Raw genomic sequence first — 19,613 nt, forward strand, 5'->3', positions numbered from 1 at the left:
GGGGTTGAGAAATAAGGCAAACATTTTCCAGATGATACTGATGAAGAGATGTCACAAGAGCTGTAACTTGTTCTTTCAGGAAATTCCTTTTGGGAAAATCAAGTTAATGCAAATGAGAAATGTTTGCAGAACAGTTCTAGAGTAAAATATTGGCATAACTTTTTTTGGTTTTCTTGCTTTTACAGAAGACTTTACAAGCTGTATTATTGTTGCAGGTCATCATAATTAAAGATAATTTGTTATTGTCCCTTCCTTATTTGCATAAACAAAGGTCTGTGTTATGAAATTTGCAGGCAAATTTTGCAAGTAGTGTTAATACTTATTCCTTGAAATCACCTTGACTGTAGTGAAATCTCAATCCCTTCTGCTGCCACTCTGTGACAGAGGAGCTCAGCAGAGCTCTGAAACTTTGGGAAGAGGGGGGTGAGGAAACAGCCAGAGCATGGGAAGGTCCAGACTGCAAGAGGAATCCATGTGCCCTGAGGCTCAGGAGAGGAGGGCAAAGAGGGGTTGTGTGGCTGATCTGAAAGATGGGGCTCTTGGTGTAAAGGTTAACTTGATTTCAAGGAAAAAGCTTTTGTTTCAATTACTGCCATGTAAAGTTTTAAGAGGTCTAAATCCARTTGCTTCCCTGGGGAAGATTTTCAGGCCTAAAAGGCAGCATATAATTTCATCTGATGAGGATGCTAAATAGAAACATTAATTATGTCAAAATATCATTTTAAGAGTAAGGAAAAAATAACATTTACTAAGATATGTGTGATTATGTACCTGGATGCACAAGAGTAACAGTAAGTAGGATGACTGTCCTTCCTTTTTAAGGCAACTTTCTTGTTGATTTACACAGCTSTTGCTGATGACTTTAAACAAATATTCAGGAGACGCTAGAGAAAGTTAATGATATAATGATCCTGTTCCTCAATTTCCACAGGATGTAAGATGGCAGCTTGCATTCCATTAAGCTTTTTGCACTAGATCTTATATAACAAGTAGACATAAGTTGCCTTAAAAAGAACCCTCAGGGCAAGCTGTGAAATTATCATCAGCTCAATTTCGGTAACTTTCTGTGTCTGTTAGTGGAACTGATGCAGTAATTCACTCCAGAAACATCTTGCTTTTGCCCAAGTTTCTTCTGGCAACCTTCCTAGCGCTTCCTAAATTCCCCCCAAAATTATATTCTCATCAGGACAGCATTTAAGTCCATATTAAACACACTAATTTTATGTACTCAGTGGTTAAGTGATTCTCTAAGTAGGGAGAGAATCTTCCAGTTTTTCAGTTGTCTGTTCCTATTTTGCAAGACGAAAAACTGCTGAATTCCAGTTCATGTGCATGTGTAGAAACATCTGAGAAAACTGACCTTGTTAAAAAAAAATCTMTTAGTCACTTTTATTGTGTTAATTTAAATTAAATGCACCAATGTACATAATAGAAATTATATATGTATAAAAATAGAATAACCTATAGACATTCAATATTTTTAGGGATGTTTATGTAAAACTGTGCCAGGTTTTTATCTAAATTACAGTGAAAAGTTCCAAGCATGAACTCTTTGGGCACAGATTTTTTAAATCAATTTGATTGATTCTTCAATTTGCTCTTCTACTTGCATACTTTAAGTGCTAATGCATGTTTGGCAGTGTCCTGCTTTGACCTCTTCAAAATCGATGATGGCCCTGTGATAAAACAAGAAGGATTTGTTCATCATAAGTTTCTCTCATCATCTCTTGCCCTGTTACATTAAAAAATCTGAATCTTATTTTATTGCCCGAAGTACACTGAAAAATGAGTATTAGCTTTAGAAAAGGAAAATCTAGTCTAAGTTTTTTGTTTTAAAAAGAACTAGAACTTTTTCACTTTTCAAGACAGTAGCAAATAAGCAGCTCACTGCTCTGACTGGCAAGTATTGGCTGAGTGCTCCAGCATTTAAAAAGTGGGAAAAGAGAATTCTGGAGAGCTGCCTAAGTTCAGGTACCTAACTGTACCTCTTCTGGCATGCTCTTAGTTATTYCCTTACCCCATGTAACCTGCCAGAGTACATGGTGTGTAAATTATGCAGGAATCCACACTGAAATGCTCAGCTTTCAGGAATTCTGCTGTTCTTAGAAGCTTGACCAGGGGTAGCAGTGAGATTTCGGATCATTTTCTTGCCAGTGCCTCATGACCCAAATGCTGGAGTTCAGCTGCAGCTTTATGCTCACTCACCTGTRTGTTTCTTTGTAGATTGCCATGGAGTGTCTGTACAAGTTACTCACAATAATATAAAAAGGAATTGTCAAAATACAACTTTGGATCATGTAAAAGCAAAAGTTAAATATGTGTAAAAGGAAGAAAAATTAAGGGATATAAAATAYTTATATTGTCATCCAAGAGTGTGCTGTAAGCTACATCTTGTTTCCTGAGTGCAAACTGGTAAAATGCATTCAATGCATCATTTTAATCTTATTCTCATTTGTCCACAAACATTGTGTAGAATGTATGAACATTAAAATGGTTTATATATTGCCAACAGTAGCAATATTTTTATCTACTTTTAATAAAAATAGGGAATCAAAATATTGCTGCTTTTACCTTGTGGATGATGAGCTAGTTTGTAGAAGACTGCAGGGAGAGAAACTGATCCTCTCAGATATTACTGGTAAGCTCATAGCCCAGTTTGCCCCTGTCAGAGATGAGAGTTTTCATAAAGAGCACGTACCAGGAGCTTAAGAAGGTCCTGTTGAAATGAGGCAGGGGAACCTGGGCACTTTTTCTGCCCAAAAGGAAGTTCTTTGGTTAAATTTGTGGTTTAGTGTTAAGACAGTTGAGCTGGTAACAATCCATAGCAGTCTGTGAATTGTAAAACAAGTGAGAGAGCCCTAAGTCCCTGATGTGTAGGTTATGTAGTTCAGCTGAGGAGTCAAACCCCCTTCTTTGCCCAAATTCTTGACAGCAGCAGCTTATCAGTGTGTCAATTTTCAGATATTCAGGAGCAAAGTCTGAAAATGAACGCGTAAACTTTAATTCAGTGTGTGGCAGTACCACTGACAGGCCATTGTGATATCCTTGCTGGAAGATAGTTGTACATATGTTCTCCCTCCATTTTTCTTTGTTTCAGAGCCTGTCAGACCATCTAATTAATTTGCTTTGTATTTAGTAGTATTATCTTTTGTTTACAATGGCTTTTCTTCACATCCTCTGCAGGGCTAAGATGTCAGGGTGCTATGGATTTACCATGCATTTTTAATGCTGCCATGCTGTGTTTAACTTTCACTTTTCATTAGGCATCAAAACTGTGAGAATTAAAAGCCTGCTTTTGATGTTCCAATAAAAAACGACAGTCAAATTTGGCATAAGAGCAGGAAAAATGAATTTTTTTTTATAGGCTAATTTGACACCAAATACCCAAAATAGAGGGTGGCAAGTAATTTTAGCATAAATACTATAAAAGATAGGTAAAATTGTGAATATTTGTTTTATAAAGCAGTTTAGGCCATTTTTATTGAGGTTAATGTGTTTGTCACTCTGATACCTTAGCTGTGTTCGTAAATTCCTATGACATGGTCTAAAAAGCCAAGGGAAACTCCAGATATATAACACCTCTCTATTGCTAGAGGATTACTAAAATAATTTCTGAAGCCTCTCCCCTTTTATAAAAGGGGCTCTGAAATCCAGAATTTAAGCATGTGTGGCATGAAAAAACAACTGATTCTGTGAAAATGTAGTTAGGAAAAGAAGTTTCCATCATATAAACATTTAGAGGTTTTGGCTGGCTATTTCACTTCTAGTCTAGGGGGGTGTGTATGTTTTATATATATATATATCTATATAAAATAAGCTCTAACAGACCTTATAGTGATTAAAATCGGAGAGGAAGGAACTTGGGAGGAAGAGTAGGGCAGGGTAAGTTGCTTGTATTTTCATGTACCTCCTGAAGTGTTCTTTACCCACAATATCATGATCTTTGTATGTTTTCTGTTCTGTGCTCATGCCAGTTATAACAGTTTCTTSTCCCTTGACATCAGAGCAGGCACATTGTTAGTGTAAGAATTGCATTACACCACACATGTCTGATTCTGAGAGAGTGGAGAGGTTTATTGGTATGCCAGAGCTTGAAGAAAGCAATGGCATATTAAATTTGGGATCTTTGGAGTTAACAGCACAAGTTGCTGAAACTGCTTTGACAAGTTCTTTTTTAAGCTTTTTCCCAGTTATTTGAATTAGCATGAGGGACTGGTTTGGAGTTCACTGTTTGGTGCAGTAGGAGCACAAGCAGAGGTGTTGGAGCCTATGGTAGCATCCTGGAAAGTCAGAATTCCCAGTTATGTGACAGTGTCAGTTACCTTCTCCAGTTTCTGTCTCTCCTAAACATCAGTTCAAGAGTTTGTGCCATAACTCAGAGTGARCTTACAGCATGTGAAACTCCCACGTCAGTACTGTCATGTGGAGAAAGATGGACATTACCTGGAGCCCATGGAAAGGGCAGGGAGGCATTCCTAAGTGACCCTGTGCTTCCATTCTGGGAGACACAACAATGCCATTTATATACACACAAGTTTTTTGGAAATATTGGATCTGGATCAGGTGAATTGCTTCAGCTTTCCTTGAAGAGAAGGCAAATCCAAAGATAGTTAATTCTAKCTTAAATTAGCTAATGCTCTATTTCTTGCTTTAGATTCTTCTCAAATGTATGTATTTTAATCAGGTTGTATTTTCCACAGGTTTTTGTACTACTAAAATAYTACTTGTATTTATGAACATTTTCATCTGATATTTATTCTTTCTTTCTCCACATTTCCTTGTACCCATGATAAAATGTGTAATCTGTATGTATAAAACTGTACCATTCATCTTTGTATTTCTTTATTTTGCTCTTTGTTGTGTCTGTCTCTAACAGGCTCATCTCATCTCTGTATCTTCCTCATCTCCTATCCTTTGGGTTCTGTAAACTCCCYGAAGGTTCAGAGGTAGTATAAATACCTATTCTTGCTTGGGCTTCRGATCATTTCAAATGTACACCCATGTCTTCATCTCAATTTCTTGTCAGCATGCAACTTCTTGCTATAGTGATTAAGAAAATACCTTGGGCCTTTGTCAGCAGCTGTGGCATACTTAAGAGAAGTTTGGGTGGATTCTGTTGTTTTTCTGGGGGGACAGTGCCATTTCTTTATAAATTCATTTTCTTACATCAATTTATAAAACTGCAAATCACAGCATTTTAGTTTATRCTGCATGACTTCATGTGAATTGTGCTTGAGATATTCAGGCCTAGCWTTAGAAAATCAGCTAAGTGGCTCCTTCCTCATCCTCTGAAATTGCATATCATTAGTGAGCACCAAAGCTCCTTGTAGCTACAGAGGTACAACGGGACTGACATGGTTCCCCACCAATTAAAAATGTTTTTGATCAAGAGGCCTAAAGGCACACACACAATTCACCCTGCAGAGATGCTGTCACTGCTCTCTTATATTACAATTTTATAATATACTTAAGAAAACTTACTGTTTTTCAATCTTTGGGTTTTGATCTGGGCAGTGTTATCTAYTTAGATTTGCAAAATTTGTGACTAGTAGCAGTGAAAAGACTGAAAATTAAAAAAGTTTGGAAATCAGGATTTTTTTTTTTTTTTTATTAATGGGAAGAAATATGTATGGTTTAGAAAAAKAACCAACTTCTTTTCTGGTTTAGTTTCCTTTGATGTGTTGGTTGCATCCAGTTTGTTTCCATTAACTGTGATTTGTGTCTGCCTACATTGTTCTATGTTTTAGTCATTGATGTTCTAGAGGCATCTTGGATTTTGATTAATAACCACAATGCACATAGTTAGATGTCTTGAGTTTTACATTTTAGGGAGGAAGAATATGTTACATGTGACACTAATTTACTGAGATTAATTTTTTTTTACAATTTGCCAGGACTAGCTGTCTCAAAAATGCAAAACTGTATCTTCAAATGCAAACTTCTATTACTGTAACAAATGTGGACCTTATTTTGATTTATTAGTGGCTTGGCTTTGCATGAAAGAATATTTTTTTTTTGTGAATTCTTGCTCTTTTCAAAGCTCTGGCAATTTCACATTAACTGAGTAAGACATTTACTCTTTATATATACATGAWTGTTTTAAAATATAGTGTTTAAAATTGTGCTGATATTGGCTTTTTATTACAAAGAAACCTRTTACACTGATTTTATCATGATTTCATCTGTTATGTATTAAGTTCCTTTGTTTATACCCTGGATATTTCAATTATCGCACATTTTGCATTTGATACATAAAAATGTCTGAATGGCTCTGAATTCTCAAAGAATACAGCTCTTCATGTGCTTTATGTATATGGACTGCAGGATAAATTGAGACTTCAGATTGATAATGACTCTAAAGTATTAAAGTGCACTTTTGAAAAATAGAATATTCTATTCACCCCATGCAATGTGTAAATAACCATTTTGCTTGGGAGGGCTGRGATGGAACTGGTGAGGAGAGGGCAGGGGAGAGTGGAATGGTGAGGCTGTTGCTGCCCTTATTCCCCCTTATAGGATTCTTCAGCATTCTTACCAGCCAAAACCCCACATTTTGAGCTCAAAGAAAGGAGGTACTAAACCACAACAAACGTTTAAAAGCTGGCTAGAGTTTGGGGTTACTTTGTTGTTTTTTTGGTTTGGTTTTTTTTTTTTTTTTTGAGGAGAGATTACCTGTTGTCTCTACCTTGTATCTTTGCTTGTTATTCAATACAGTGAAAAACCCAAACTTGTTGTTCCGTGGTCCAGAAAGCTGTCTTTAGTTGTAGAGCTATTTAAACATGTCTTTCTGCCTCAAGGTAAAACTTGTGTTCTTTCAGATTACTCCAGCATATGGGTAAATCAAAGTTTGAGGTCTTCTGTTGGCACAGAAAAAGAACATATGCTATTCTTATAAACTTCACACACTTACTGGTAGTGGCTTTTATTTCCTTATGCGTATATCTTTACATATTTTTCTCCTAAAAGAAAAGTGGACACAATGTTTAAAAGTCCTCTGGACTGTTATGCTAATTGCTTTTGACACCTCCAGTTAKGGTGTTAAAATTTCAGTATTTAAAACAAGTGGCCCAAGCTTTGACTCCTTTGTTGGTCAGTATTTTTTCTCTGGCAGACAACTCTGTTCTCATTTTCTCAAATTTTTGGGTCCAGAAAAAAAGTGTAAATGCCTAATTAGCAACAGAAAGATAATGAACGACCATTTCTTCTTTACAGTTMCTTTCCTGTAACATCTTTGTAATGTAATGTGTATATTAGTATGAGTAATTATTACAACTATTTCCCTGTTCATATATCCTAGGTTACAGACAAGTAAAGGCAAGAAGTTAAGAGTCAGCAGGTTTTATATCACTAGATTTGAAGTTTTTTGGGAATAAGTTAAGACACAAACTTTCCCTGAGCATTCTATACCTTCTCTATTTGAATAAATGGAAGGGTTTTTTTTGTCACATATTGTTTTATTAAATAATAAATGCACTGTATTATTTTATTAAAATCTCCAAAATAGAATAGAAATAAAACTTGTATAGTTTTTATATGAATTTTTWAAAATAGCAATAATACTACAGGACGGTTCCTGCAAAAATAATTCAAGTACTGCTAAATAAGCAATACAGAAAAATTATTGCAATATGAAGTAGTGCATTGGAATACATAGTGCAGAGATGATGATGTAACAATGATGGAACTCTGTTTTTCTTTCATTTCTAATTAAAACAGACAAATTGAATGATTGTTTATAAATACCTTGCATATGTAATAATTTCTGGGTTCTGTTTTGCAAAAGTAGTCTCCTGTGACATTTGGAAATTAATAGCCTCTTTTTTTATGAATTCCTTTAATCTACATTAATATGTGGCTTTCTAAAATCAATCCTTTATTTTTGCCATATGTAAATTCTAATCCTGACTTTATTCTACTTGCATAGATTAACATGCTTGTCATGTCTATTTGCCATTCTCTGTTTATTTCACTGTAGAGCTGRACAAGAGCCCTGATTTCTATTCTTATTTTGATGTTCTTGTCCTGAATCGGAGAGAAAAATRGAAATACTTGCAGTTTAAAGATGGATCCATCTAATAATAAGATTTCTAGCAATATATTTTTTAACATTCTGTTACTGTACTACGTAATCAAAGTGCAGTGTCTCGGTCTGTGCTGCCAGGATGCAGTGCAAGAGTCTAAAACCTGGTTTGTGTCATGGGAGATTTGTCTAGTGGAAAATGAGATGTTGATTTTCATGAGAACCAGCGTTTTCCTTGAGGAAGTGTTTSAACTGGGAATTCATGACCAGACTTAGGGATGCTGTGCTGTGCTCAGCTGTGACAGAAATTGGATACTTCAGCGTTTTGGCAGTGGGTGAGGTACTCTTGCAAGTCTCTGGTCCTGTTGAGCCTGGCTCCTGCTAAGTGCTGTGTCCTGGCTGTGGCTGGGGATGTCCCTGCWCTGCCAGTGTGAGTCCCAGCAGCGCTGTGGCTTTTGGAATTGCCCAGACAATGTGCCTAGCTTAGGACTTCCTGACTGTCTTCATCTTCAAGTATCATGAGCATATGGTCTTTGTTACTGTGCAAGTTTAGGTTGATTTTCACCAGAACCAATGTTTTCACATCATCATTTCTCAGTCATATGAGAGACTTTATTCGCTATGGAAACAAATATATGCTGGGCACGAGATGCTGACTCTGGGCCAGTTGGACTGTGTAGTTATTCCTGGGTATGTGTTAGGGCAGTAAGAGATAGTTGGCTCGTGTATTTGGTACTTTCTCTTGTACTCTATTGTGGTGTTCAGAGCTGTGAGTGGCTTCTGACATGCTGGAGAGGGAGAAAGGGCCTGTGTCCCTGTGGGGTTTGTGTGCTGCCCCTGTTGCCAGCCCCACACCCTCAGGGTGCACAGTGGGCTCTGGCTGTGCGCAGGGGCAATGTTTGCATTAACTGAAAATATGCTTTTTATGACATATACTTGTTACTTAGCTCTGTTTTTCTTTTTGAGCTTTTGTTGGCAGAATTTTGTTGTTTGAAAGGCTTGCTCTTTGTTTCCACAAGACTGAGGTGTGTTTAAACACTTCTTCTCATCTTGAGATATTTTTAAAACTTCCTTAAAATATTTTACTCAGTCCTCACTGGAATATTTTGAAAATGTGTTTGCTGAAACATTCRTTTTATACATGTCCATAATTACGTTTTTCAATACTGAGCTTATAAATCAGTTAATTTCCAATATATTTATTTTTATACCAATCCACTCTTATGTTGTTTTTTGTAGTTGTTATAACCAGGGCGTTTTTATACACATGAGTAACTTTATAAAAATTCATAATCCTATTTAAGTCAATGAGGATTACTTTCGTAGACAGATATTGCCCAAAATTGGCAGCTTCTCAAATTACTTACAAAAGTATGTGAAGGCAGGACTTTCCCCAAATGTAATATCTTAAGAATGGTRTGCTTTAATTGRTATAGAAGGTTTGTCTCCTTATATMTAAGAGTATGTTTTACATTTTCTAAATTACCTTCTCACATTCCTAACTGCGCATGATGAATGTTCTGTCTTATTTAGAATAGCACATTCTCAAAAGTTTTTAATTAAAACATCATGTTTAGGTGCATCATATATGTATGATGTGAAATGTATGCATATCTCTGATAATTATGTCATTAGGTGTAGCTTTATTTATAGAATTGTGAGTATTCTGTAATAATGATACTTTTTTTAGCAGGTCAGGTTGTTTCCCCACAGGCTACCCCAGCCTGTATTGAAAACAAAAACGATGTGAGCAGAGAAAACAGCACTGTTGACTTTAGCAAGGTAAGTGTTCACTAACGGTGAAAAGAGCTTCCTGACTATYAGACAGATATTTAAAATTAAATACAGTGAATCCATGCAAGTCAGGAAAAGCTGTAAACTGTAGATTTTACTTTAGCATTGAGGTTTGTGTGCACTGCAGCACGATTTGTGTATGACAAAACGGAATCTTCATCTTTTTGTGCTAAATTTTATGTAACAGGAAATCACAATTTAGGAACACAGATAAATTTAATATCATAGTTGTGTATTTGTAGGGGAAAATTTATGAATTAACATAAAATTATCAAAGTGGGAAAATAATTCAGAATTCCTATATTTTGCATTTACCTCAGATTTTTCCTTTTCGTAGAAGTGATGCATGAATGCAAACGATGCTTTTTATAACCTGAGCTCGTGGATTCCAGATGTCTCAAACAGAATGTGTTTCTGTAAACCTAAAACTTAATTCTTGTGGCAAGCCAAGATATTTCAGTACACTTTACAAAAGATGTTAACTGTTCAGTAGTGGAGATTGAACTGTCATTGCAATGTCAGATAGATAGCAATGAAAAGCAAACAGCTTCTCAGCTTTAATGTGAAGGAGAATCCTAATTTGYTTGTCTGTATGTACCTGAGACAGTCAAATGGATACAGGCCTGACAAGGATGGATGATTTCAGCTGATGTATTAATGCAACAAAGGTTGAGTAAATGAAGAGAGGTGATTTAAACCAAAATTCTGAAGAACAGCACTTTGAGTCTGTTGAATTTTAATGTTCGTGCAGCTGAGCTAAAAGTAGAGTTATGTGATTGCTCCATCTGGTGCCAGACTTATTTCCTAGCAGCAGTAGCTATTTGCACTATTTGAATTTTTGACTGAACATTCCAGACTATGAATCGTACATGACTGAAATAAGATGGGAAGCAGATCTTTCGGTCAATGATAGCGAGAAAATAGGAGACTGGCTGGGGGTGTATTATGGACCACATTTCTAGAGAGGCTGCAAGAATATCTAACTGGTTTTGGCAAGTGTTCTGATAGCCAGATGAAAAATTTGTAAAGGATATAAAATAGAAATGTTTGTCTMTTCAAAATTAAGGTATGCAGAAATGAAGGGAATGATGTAAGTTTCAGTAGTGCTTTTCTTGAACATTTCTTCRGTTGTTTTGAGCGTTGTAGGATCCAAATCCCTGTTGTCCCACTTGTCTAACTGCAATTCTGTTTGTTTTAAGCAAGAGTGGGAGTTGCATCATTTGATCCTTAACTCATTATTTTTGTGGTGCTGCAGGTTTGCTGACTGAAAGMGCTATTCCCATTTAAAGTAGCTGGAAGAAATCAACATTTCATTGTTTGCTAACCTCAGCAAAGGATGTCAGGAATATGAAAGGAGGAATTCCTTTTCTTAGGAAGAATGAAATAACAGTAAAGGATTGTAATCTAATACCTTTCTTTTTGACTGACTTTAAATAGATCCATTTWTCCTTTTAAAGATGCATAAGTACAGTTTCCCCTTGAAATGTGCTATTGCAATAACTCCCAACGGTTATAATTGGAATTATACGCACAGATTGAGAGGAAAGTAGAGCAATACACTAATTTTCTCTTGAGTATTGTGGTTTCTTGCTCTAATTTTGTTCCAGATATTAATTTCGTTTCTCTTCTACAAAAAAAAAAGCACCTTTGACTACCTCACATATTCTCTCCTTGCTAATCTGTCTCCCTTGGGCTACTTCTAATATTCCAAATTTGGAGTTGATTCAAAAAGCTGACTTAATCTGGATGCAGCTTTGAGGCTGTGTTGGTTGTATTGGTATCTATCTGCAAAAAATGTGAGAGAGGCACTGAAACCTGTTTGGAGTGTTACTTCAGTAGCAAGGAGAGGGAAATGTGATTTGGCTGTTTGTAAATGTGTCACTCCTCTTCCTCTGCCGCCACCACCAGGGCTTTGTGTCCTCAGGATGATGTGGAGGTGATTTGGCACAGCCACGTTACCTCTGTCTGAGTAGAATGGGGTGACAGTTTAAGAACTGCTTCTGACTCATTCCTGCTTTTTATGCCAAAGACTGAAGGGAACCTTAATTGTCCTGAAACACAAAAGCCATAAAGAGACTGTACCCCCATTCCTTCTCATGGCAACATTCCTGTGCTCCACATGGAAATACTATTTCTGAATCACACCCTTGTCCCATACTGGCCAGAGTCTGGTCTTTCAAATACCACGTGAAGCAACTGACTTCTTTGAATGCTGGTTGACCCTGCTTATAAATAAATTTGATGAATAAGTTTTACTAAGAAGGGATGTTGGGTATTTTGTTTGTCTTCATGTCAATTTATGTTTGGTTTCAGGGCAGATGTCCCCCACTCTTTTCAGTCCTTGAGTTGCCCTGGAGGGACATGACCTCTGCATTAGTTATTTAGTTCTATATTGAATTGGAGCTTGCCAGGACTATTTAGTGTCAGGTCGTGGATGTGACTCAGGTTAGGGTGCAGATTATGATGCACATCAAGGTTCTCCAGCTAAAGACGTTCTGGGGTAGGAGATGCAACATGGATAGGTTGGATGAAGCATTCAAAATATGTAGCTTCTGCCATTGCCATAAATTCACCCAGGACCACCTCCACTCTCATGTAGTGAAAGGAGCACCTGTGTTTGGGTGTGTTTGGTCAGTTTGCTCCTCTGGCAGCTACTTCCCTTATCAGGGGCCTCTCTTCACTACCTAAACAATATTCAACAATATTAGAATCTCAAGCTGATAAATAGCGCAGGAAATACCTGAAAATACTTTCTGGTAGACAGGAGACAAAATGTTTATTTCAGATTTGAATCTTGTGGTCTGTGTGTTAGAGGACCTCAATGTCACAACTGTAGCGTGTTGTACATGTACATGTACATGTACATGGCTTTAATTATTGAATGTTAAATGCCTTTAAATGTTAAATCCACCCATTCACAAGGTAAACTCAGCACAGAATGTATACATTTCTACATGACTGAAAGACTTCTTTCTTCCTCTCAATTACAAATAACCTATGACACCAAAATGAGGTGCAGACTGAACCTTAGGTTTATTTAATCCTTGAACCTTAGTAATATATTTAATCCTGAAGAGTTATTTCGTGATTTGAGTGAAGAACAGAATTTACCTCACTTTTCTATTTCCCTTGAAAAGGTAGTTGGTCTCCAACCTTCCAGGTTGATTTGGTGCTTATTTAACTTTGTGAGGTCTTAAGTCATCTTTGTAGCTTAGGGAAGCATTAGATTTCTCTTTGTGATCTCAGCAAACCAAGATTTCATTACACAGGCAACTGTGTTATATCTGAATTCTGATCTAGTGCCAGAGCCATTTGCAAGAAAACAATTTTCTAAATATTACCAAAAACTATGCAAACTAGTACTGACAGATGGCTGTAAGATAGACATTAAAATGGTCCACTTTAACAGTTTATATTGGATTTGGTTGCTGTTGTTGTGTTTAGATTAATAAAAGGAAAGCAAATGACAAAATTCACGCATTTTGAAATGCAGACAATACTGGTGCATAATGAAATCTAACATACATTATATACTTTATTATTCCATGTCAGGCTTTGTTACAGATTAAAGTCTGGAGTCATACATTCCTACGCAAATACCTTGAGCTTATTATAGCAATGTCAGGATGAAGCTGTGTCTCTGTGTTTTTCTATCATCCTGCAAAAGTCAACATCGCTGCCTAAAACAAAGCTGCTCTTCTGCTTTGTTCCTTCGGTTTGCTCTTGAGACAGCCAGTGGTCATGACAGCTTATTTTCTTCTGTTTTCAGCAGAAGGGCAATTCTATTCCATTAAACCTGAAAACAAAAATGCACCTCAGAGAAGAAAACCAAAATTGTGTGCAGTCGAATCTATTGTTCTTCTCAAAGAGACAGTAACACAACAGCTATGAGCTATGAATTAATGATTTCCAGAACTGATAATTATGGAAAAATGTGGTGTCCTAATTTCCTCCTGTTATGAAGTATCGATACTGTTATGATTATAGATAAAAAGCACAATGGGAAATTAATCCTGTATTCTTAACAATATTTTGAATTTTATTTATTATCTTTATAAATTAATGCTGCGGTGGTTTTTTTCCCAAGAAAAATCAATCAAATAATTTATGTCCAACTGTTTCATTAAGAGAAATACTTTTATTAAAAAAATGTATTACTCAACAGAGAAGTGGAAACTGCATTGTTGATATATTTAAGGTAATATATAGTGCAGTGTCAGAAAGTCTCTGTCAACAAATTAGGGGGGAAAAAATCCCTGTGAGTAGCTTTTAGGTTGTAATTTAATATACTTTTCCCAGGTTGACCTACACTTCATGAAGAAGATACCACCTGGAGCTGAAGCATCGAACATCTTAGTTGGTGAACTGGAGTTCCTGGACCGCGCCGTTGTGGCTTTTGTGAGGTTGTCTCCTGCAGTGCTGCTCACAGGACTGGCTGAAGTTCCAATTCCAACCAGGTACACTTGGGATGATTTTGGGATGATTCATGTTTTCCTCCTTGAGGAGACAGGGTGATGTAACCCTCAGTTTTGTCACTTACTGAGTTAGGAATTTGGTTTTCTTTAACAAAGGCAGCTCTCAGCTGCAGCCTTCCCCTCACCCTGTGCATTCTGCGTGGGTACATTCAGACTCGTGCTGGTTTGTACTTCACACATGTAGGAATGTGGGTTTAAACCCTATAACACAGTTTATCCTATATAAACTGGTATTACTCCAGATGAAATACTAAAGTGAAATATTCAGCTTAATAGAATATTTCATCTGGAACTGAAACTACTTGTGTGATACTGCATAATTATGTACAGAACTAAAAGAAAATGTAGAAGGAATTGACAAAAGGCAAAAAGCAAGATGTGATTTGGTTAACTAGGGATAGTGAGTGAATGGATGGAGAACATGATGTAAATATGTTCTTCAAAAAGTTTGTACTTCAAAAATTTACTTTGGCAGGGAATGAAAATTTTAACCATAAAATTTTTATTGGATTAATTTTTTCTAAGTGGAGACTTTTTCTGATGAAGCGTTTTGATTCTGAAAAAAAATGATGAGTAATTTAAAAAAGTGTCTAAAATAGACTTTGTATTCAAACAGAAAGCATTGGGGTTGATCTGTAGTTACATTGTGTCCTGCTGGGGTCAATTCAGATCAAAACTCCAAAKTGATTCTCCCACATCTGARTTCACTGACTTAACCATTATTTCARTATTTATTTAYTTATTTATTTATTGTATTTGTGTACGTATTCTGTCTCTTTCCCCTTCCGTCTTTTAGTTTCTATAAAAGTGGAATTCCAAGAGAAGGCAGTAGTGTATTCCAGTTGTTTGTGACGCTCAGGACACTCAGATATGACACTCACATTATGCTATGAAATGCAATGCTGTGACTCAGATCCTTACTTCTAATCAGATAAACAGTAACATTTTCTATGAGTTGTACTTTGTAGTTACTTTGGATATGAATTTTTAAGTTTTTTCTAATTTTTGTTTGTGTATAAGGAACGTTGAGGGACTGAATTAACTTTGGAAAAAACCTCTGAAGCCTTTCTCTGTAACCTCCCCCAAACTCCCACAAGAAAAAAAAAAAACAAAAAAAACCCCCACCAATTAGGACAATTAAGACTTTCTGCAATCATGTATGTATAAAAACAATTTAGTAATATACATCAAAATATTGTCTTTTGCATTTCAGCAAAACTGAGAATTTCAGTTATTTAATCTGAACCAATCCYCTGTGTTTTAAAGAACTTTACTTGCCTACAGCCTTGAGTATAGGCTTTMCAGGGCCTTAATGGGGGTAAAAACTATTTAAAAAAATTTATTTGGGTTAATTTAACTTCTCCAATTTTGTAATAATTTATGTAACTATGACCATTCTGTTCAATTAACAGAATTAAATAAATTAATATGTTCTGTACATAGATTATAATTGCATACATTTATTATGTAAGTTAAGGTTTGTTATGTAAGGAGGTTTTGGTACTCTCAATCAAGACTGACTGTTAAGTTTATGATATATTTTTGGAAGTTATTTTCACATTTTTTTTCTAAGCAGAGCTTCATGTTTAAATGCATGTGTGAKGATCTTGAAGGAGATTATATATAGTGTTCATCTGAGAGATTCTTCTAGTCCACATTTCAGATAAATATTTCTGTAATATTTATAGTTTATTTCCACCACCTATCCCTTACAATTTTTTAAATTTACCTTTTGCTTGCAGATTTTTGTTTATTCTTCTTGGACCACTGGGTAAAGGCCAACAATACCATGAGATTGGAAGATCAATTGCAACACTAATGACAGATGAGGTATTTTTATTCATGGTTTGGTTTTATTCATGGCTCAGTTTTGTACTAACTGAAGAGGTGTAATAGGGAATCTCCAATCCTCCAGATGAAATGTGGCTAATTATTCTGGTGCTGACAAAGAGCATTCTAGTTCATTTCATGATCCTGTGACAGSCCGGATTAAGCTGCTGAAAGGAGATAACAAAATGAGAAACAATATTCACAAGCGAAGATACCTTCACCAATAAAATTCCATTTTCCACAGTTGCTTTCCAGTGGATTTAGTTGTGGCTGAGCTGTAAAGTCTCTCGAATATTTAGCTGCCATAGGGATGTTTTTCTGTAGCAACTGGAACTTCTGTGAGATCTGTGTACTATCAACTGTACTATCTTCAGTTGAAGCTGAGGTCGTTTGTTTAGTGAGAACCTTACAAAGTTCATTCTRTTTCAGAGAAAGGGGCCATTGTGGAAAATTTTAGAGAGAGTTCCTTTTTCCAAGGAGAGTTTCTATTTTTCCTCCCTTATATACTTGTCAATTTTTTGCAGGTATTCCATGATGTTGCTTACAAAGCAAAAGACCGCAATGACTTGGTGTCTGGAATTGATGAATTTCTTGATCAGGTTACTGTTCTCCCTCCTGGAGAGTGGGACCCAACAATTCGAATAGAACCACCTAAAAATGTTCCCTCTCAGGTTTGTGCATTCTGTAAAATTCAGGCACTTTTAAAATTTGTGATGGGTTTTTGGTGTGTAGATTAAGGTCTCGTTAATTTAGCAGAGTCATTGTATTGTGCATGCTCTTTTTATTTTAGGATAATTTTCTTTAAGAGAACCCTTGGCTTGCAAGCGTACAGTATAGTGATGACATTTGGTTTAGTTAGTACTAATTGTCTCCTAGATAAATATAGAGAATTATATCTAAAGAGATTAAATTCAGTTAAGTGGTCATAAGTGTCCTTGATGATTCCAAATAGCCAATGGAGTGCTTTTGTTCTAGTCTTATTGCAAAAATTGTTCAAAGGATGCTACTCTAAAATATTTTCTGATTCAAGATGTTTTGTGATAAATCTTAAAATAAAATCTTTATGTTTAAGCTTTCCACTTTCAGAGAGTGTGTTTGTTTTGGGTTTTGTTTTTCTACTGAGAATATGTTTTGGCACTAAGACCCCTGAGAAGTATCTTTTCTTTCTGGTAGGAGAAGCGTAAGATCCCGGGAGTGCCAAATGGAACTGCAGCCCATGGGGAAGCAGAACACCCTGGGGGACACTCTGGACCAGAACTGCAGCGCACTGGAAAGTTAGTGAAATCAAATGCAAAATCTAAAATGTTCAAAGTGATGTTCAAAAGGAATCACAATGGTCTGGTTCTCTCTCACAAGGGTCCTGGCACCTGATTTCTTTGAGGCATTTGTCCTGATTTGCAGATATCACACAGCTGAAGAGGACAATACATGCTGGTTTGCAGAGAGCAGGAGAGGGAAAGAGGGTTTGRGTTTTCTCATTGTATTTATTGCAAGCTCCTTTCTCTATTATTTGCAAAGGCCAGACATCTCTTAAACTTAATGTTTCTCGTGATACATCCAGGTACACGAGACTCTGGTTACCCTGGTGGCTGCAATAGACATCAGAATGAAGAATTTGTCCCGATGAATACTTATTTTCTGTTATCTTATATAATATTGTGTGGTGTAAGTGTATCAGCTGTCAGTGGCTGCCTTAGTGCAGTGTAGGTGGGCAATAGATGTTTCTTTTGCCTTGCTGCCTCTCGATATTTAAACATTGCTGCTRCCTGCATGAAGCTGAAGATTCAGCTGCAGTGTTTGGTGCACWCTGGGGCAGAGGAGATGATTGCCAGTCTGGCTGGAAGCTGTTCTCTCACCAGTGAAACCAGCTAATTGACAGMTTGAAGGATTGTTTTAATATTTAGGAGGTATTGGCATTGCACGTTCTTCTTTACCTCAGCAGCAACTGATACATTGTGTGCCTGTGAGAAAAAGAGCATTGTGGGGTTATTTACTTTTTCTGTATGGTATCTTGTAAGGGAGCGTCTGTTCCTAAATATTTGATTATACTTGACATMGTGTAAATGACAAAAGATGACAGTTCTTGTCCTTGAAAAATGGTAGCATATACTCATTTCTATCATCAAGTTTATTTAGGAACAGGTTCTCAAATAAAGAATGTGAAGCTCTATATATAAATGTGTGGGCAAATAGGCACTATGATAGCTCTCAGATTAAACAAATGTAAAGAATTATTTCATATAATAAAACATTTGGTTTAGAGCACTGGAGCAAGCAACTGTACAGAACTTTTGGGTCTGGATGATTAGATAAAAAATTTGTAAAAGAGGCATGGAAATTAGTTTGTTTTAAACCCACAGTAATTTCCTGGTTGAAGTTACAAAGAGAGGCTTCCTATAAACTTACTTTTCTATGAAGGTTTAAAAAGAAGTGAATGTATCATTTAATCAAGGAACAGTAGCTTCTCTGCAGTGAGGTTGAAGCAATACTAKAGAAGAAAGTTTGGTGTGCCATCCTAATTAATTTGAGCTCTTCTGTGTTTTCTTTAGATTTTTTGGAGGATTAATTTTAGATATCAAAAGAAAAGCTCCCTTCTTCTGGAGTGACTTCAGGGATGCTCTCAGTCTGCAGTGTCTGGCATCATTTTTGTTTCTCTACTGTGCTTGCATGTCTCCTGTCATCACCTTTGGTGGTCTGCTGGGAGAAGCAACTGAAGGTCGTATAGTATGTGTTAAATCTGAACTTTTAAAACAAACTTACATTCCTAGTTTTGTGGTTAGTATTTCCTTACTGTTGCATGAATCACCCTTATATATTGGTRTTTCAATGTTTAGAAGAGTTCAGAGTAAGACATTGCAAAAAGAACCTGGTTTGAAAATTTATGGACACTTCTCTCTGTCATTTTCAGAGTGCAATAGAATCCCTGTTTGGAGCATCCATGACTGGAATTGCCTACTCTCTTTTTGGTGGACAGCCTCTCACTATACTTGGCAGCACAGGACCAGTTTTAGTGTTTGAGAAGATCTTATTCAAATTTTGCAAGTAAGTGAAGACCATWTTTATCATCCTTCATGTGTTGTTAGGTAAAAGTAGAGACACCAATTCCAAAATTGAAATCCTAAGCAGTGCACTACAAAATAAATAGTTGCCTTTATTGTTTTGCAGAGTCCAAMAAGTATGCAGTGAATTGGTAATGTAGGAAGGTTAATTTACTTAAATTAGGGGCTCTTTTTTGTTTTAAACTGTCCTTTCCCCCTTTCCCCACGTGTTAGCTGCAGGATACTTATGTGAGGTTATTTTTTTTTTAAATTTTATCATTCTCTACTCTGAGACAATGSATTTAAAGCAGTGCTTTCTCTCATCTCTGATTYRAAAGGTCTTGCCTCTCACCAAGCAAGTGTGTTCAGAGGAGGTGGTGCCCTCTTTCCGTGGTCACTAATGTAGACCATGCCATTCTCTCCCCTGACAGAGAGGGGGTGAAGTGTCATGCCAGA

At 36.4% G+C, this 19,613-nt stretch overlaps 1 protein-coding gene across 2 annotated transcripts in view; it reads left to right on the plus strand.

The window, feature by feature from the left end:
* SLC4A10 (solute carrier family 4 member 10) overlaps positions 1–19,613 on the plus strand; it is a 114,695-nt gene that overhangs the window by 61,578 nt on the left and 33,504 nt on the right. Inside the window, exons 7-13 of one of the 2 annotated variants that reach the window (XM_057367648.1) lie at positions 9,711–9,802; positions 14,114–14,271; positions 16,032–16,119; positions 16,644–16,790; positions 17,293–17,393; positions 18,669–18,843; positions 19,028–19,161. In XM_057367648.1, the coding sequence (XP_057223631.1) occupies positions 9,711–9,802; positions 14,114–14,271; positions 16,032–16,119; positions 16,644–16,790; positions 17,293–17,393; positions 18,669–18,843; positions 19,028–19,161 (895 nt within the window). The remainder of the gene's footprint in view (positions 1–9,710; positions 9,803–14,113; positions 14,272–16,031; positions 16,120–16,643; positions 16,791–17,292; positions 17,394–18,668; positions 18,844–19,027; positions 19,162–19,613) is intronic. The other variant, XM_057367649.1, reaches the window with a different exon arrangement.

Source organism: Malurus melanocephalus, unplaced genomic scaffold, assembly GCF_030028575.1.
Source record: "Malurus melanocephalus ecotype Western Australia unplaced genomic scaffold, MMel_1.1 scaffold_81, whole genome shotgun sequence".
Lineage (NCBI taxonomy): Eukaryota > Metazoa > Chordata > Aves > Passeriformes > Maluridae > Malurus > Malurus melanocephalus.